We start from the raw sequence: 2489 nt of genomic DNA on the forward strand, positions 1-2489 counted from the left end.
GTGGGAGGAAAGGGGAGTTCCGGCTTGTCCTAACTGGAATCATTGTCCTTAGCTTGGCGGCAGGCTTGGTGGCGGTTATGGATGGGAGCACAGAGAGGCCTGCTACGGGAGATCAGGCTGCAGATCTGTAGGCGAAGGCCTTTCTCATGGTTCCCCATGGCAGATCTTGATGAAAAGAGACAGTCCATGGTTTTAACACATTTATTGTCATGGCGGAAAGTAAATGTGTAAAACCATAGTCCACTTCTCAGGGTAGGCCTGAGATTAAATACCTTTTGCAGGGAGGAATGTGCAGGAAGGGAAACTCATTGGCTAAGCTCTCAGAGCCTCTACGTACCTCATTAGCATGGAGAACTCTTGTTCTGGGCCTACTTGACCACAGGACACGTTTCTTTAATGTGAAGCATGATACATGTTCCAAGTCAGGAGTCTGGGAGGGAGCTGGGAGCCACCTAAGCCTCAGGCGTGTGCCCACCGAGTCTCCAGGTCTCGACCCCCTCTACCTTCCCAAGCTTCCTGGCATGGTTTTACGTCCCACACTTGGCCACCGGCCTTACCTCAAGGCAGGGCGTAGTTCCTCCTTTATGAAGAACACCTCCCAGAGGCTCGGGGTGTAGTTCAGTTGGTAAGAGTTTGCCTACCACGCACAAAGGCTTGAGTTCAAGTCTCAGCACAGCACGCACTGCGTGTGGTGGTACAGGTCTGTAAAAGCAGCACTTAGAAGGTGGAGACAGAAAGATCAGAAGTTCAGGGTCATCCTTAGCTGCATAGAGAGTTTGTGGCTAACCTGGGCTACATGAACTCTTGCTACACAGCAGTTACCCCAACATCTACCAGTTCAAAGGGGCACAAGCAGGCTCACCCCAGCCCAGTTCCTTGTATGTACTAATTTTCAAACAGGCTCACCCCAGCCTGGAACTCTGAATCCTCCTGCCTCAGCACCCATAGTGCTGGGGGGTTAGAAGCACATGCCTTGGAACCCAATTCATAATCCTTGCGTGTACCATGCCCTGTTGATAGAGGGGTTGCCTCTAGAACTGGAATGGCTCACTGCTGAGGGGCTCGGGGCTGTGACGATCAGCCGGCACAGCTGCTCCCTCTCCCGAGTCTGCCAGACTGCAGACTTTCAGTTCAGGAAGGACCTGTGAGCCAAACACTACAGATTCCTTTGGAGGTTAGGGAGGGACCCAGCTTTCCTGATTATTTTTTCCCTCTAGGGGTAGAATAAATTTGGCCATGAAGAAAGTCCCTGTGAGTCACAAAGGCACCAAGTGCGCTGTCTGAAGGGTCCCCCTCCTCCTGTCCCCTCTCTAGGTGGCCATCGGAGCCTACAGCTTTCTCATCTTTGCTGGCGTCTGTCTCCTCACTGCCACTTACATCTACGTGGTAATCCCTGAGACCAAGGGCAGGACATTTGTAGAGATAAATTGTGCTTTTGCCAAGAGAAATGGAGTGGAGTTTCCAGAAGAGAGAGAAGTTACCACGGCCAAGCCTCACACACCTTCTCTGCCTACCAAGGAAGCATCCTTCTGATGGCTCTGAGGACCCAAACATAGTTCCTTCTTTAAGAAGGGCTCTCTCTCTGGCACCAGGCCTTCAGGGAGGGTAACAGCTCTGAGACTCTGGTGCTCCCACAGCAACCGGAAGACTTTGGAAAACACAGCCCTGTTTACTTGGCAGGGGGTAGGCTTCAAGGTCAACCATCAGAGGGGTAACATAGGCTCATGAGGACTTATGAGTGTTGACCGATAGGAGCTGACTCTCCGATTCTATATTAATTCCAACTTACATGAGGTATGGGTGCATCTTTTAAAGCTAAAGCTTCCCACGTTCATGGTCTTAGCTTCATGTTACTATAACAAAATCATTGGGACAACTAACTGATTTTAAAAAAAAAAAAAAGATAAGCTGTGCAGTAGTGGTGCATGGCTTTAGTTCCAGCACTTAGGAGGCAGAGGTGCACAGATCTCTGAGTTCGAGGCCAGCCTATTCTACACAGTGAGTTCCAGGACAGCCAAACAAACAAACAAATAAAACAAACAAATAAAAATGAAAGATTATTTGGGCTCCTGTTCCTCAGGTTCCAGCCCAAGACTGGGTAGACCCCATGACTTTAGGCCTCTGGCAACTGTGACACGTGATTTTGAAAATGTGCGGCACAGCGGACTTCTTACATCAGGATCCGGAAGTAGAGAGACACAAAGTCCCCTTTCAGAATATGCCACAAATAATGTAAAGCCCTCCTACTAGACCCCACCTCTCCAGGAGGGGTCTGCTATGCCCCAGAAGTCAGTGCCACAGGTTCAGAACCAAGCTTTCAACAAATGAAATTTTGGGCACACACATCCAAACCATAATATTCAATGGTTGCTATGAGGGATGGTTCTGACTCTGTTGCTGATCACCTACATGAACCTACATGAGGTGTGGCATATGCTTATAATCTCAGCACAGGGGAAGCAGAGACTAGAGAATTCCAGAACCTCACT

At 49.5% G+C, this 2489-nt stretch overlaps 1 protein-coding gene across 2 annotated transcripts in view; it reads left to right on the top strand.

Moving 5' to 3' along the window:
• The window catches only part of Slc2a7 (solute carrier family 2 member 7), a 17808-nt gene extending 15980 nt beyond the window's left edge, over positions 1–1828 (top strand). For both annotated transcript variants that reach the window (XM_031379551.1, XM_031379552.1), the window contains exon 12: positions 1315–1828. In XM_031379551.1, coding sequence (XP_031235411.1) covers positions 1315–1533 — 219 coding nt within the window. In that variant the 3' untranslated portion in view covers positions 1534–1828. The remainder of the gene's footprint in view (positions 1–1314) is intronic.
• Positions 1829–2489: the final 661 nt, after the last annotated feature.

This window comes from Mastomys coucha, unplaced genomic scaffold (assembly GCF_008632895.1).
Source record: "Mastomys coucha isolate ucsf_1 unplaced genomic scaffold, UCSF_Mcou_1 pScaffold18, whole genome shotgun sequence".
Classification (NCBI taxonomy): domain Eukaryota; kingdom Metazoa; phylum Chordata; class Mammalia; order Rodentia; family Muridae; genus Mastomys; species Mastomys coucha.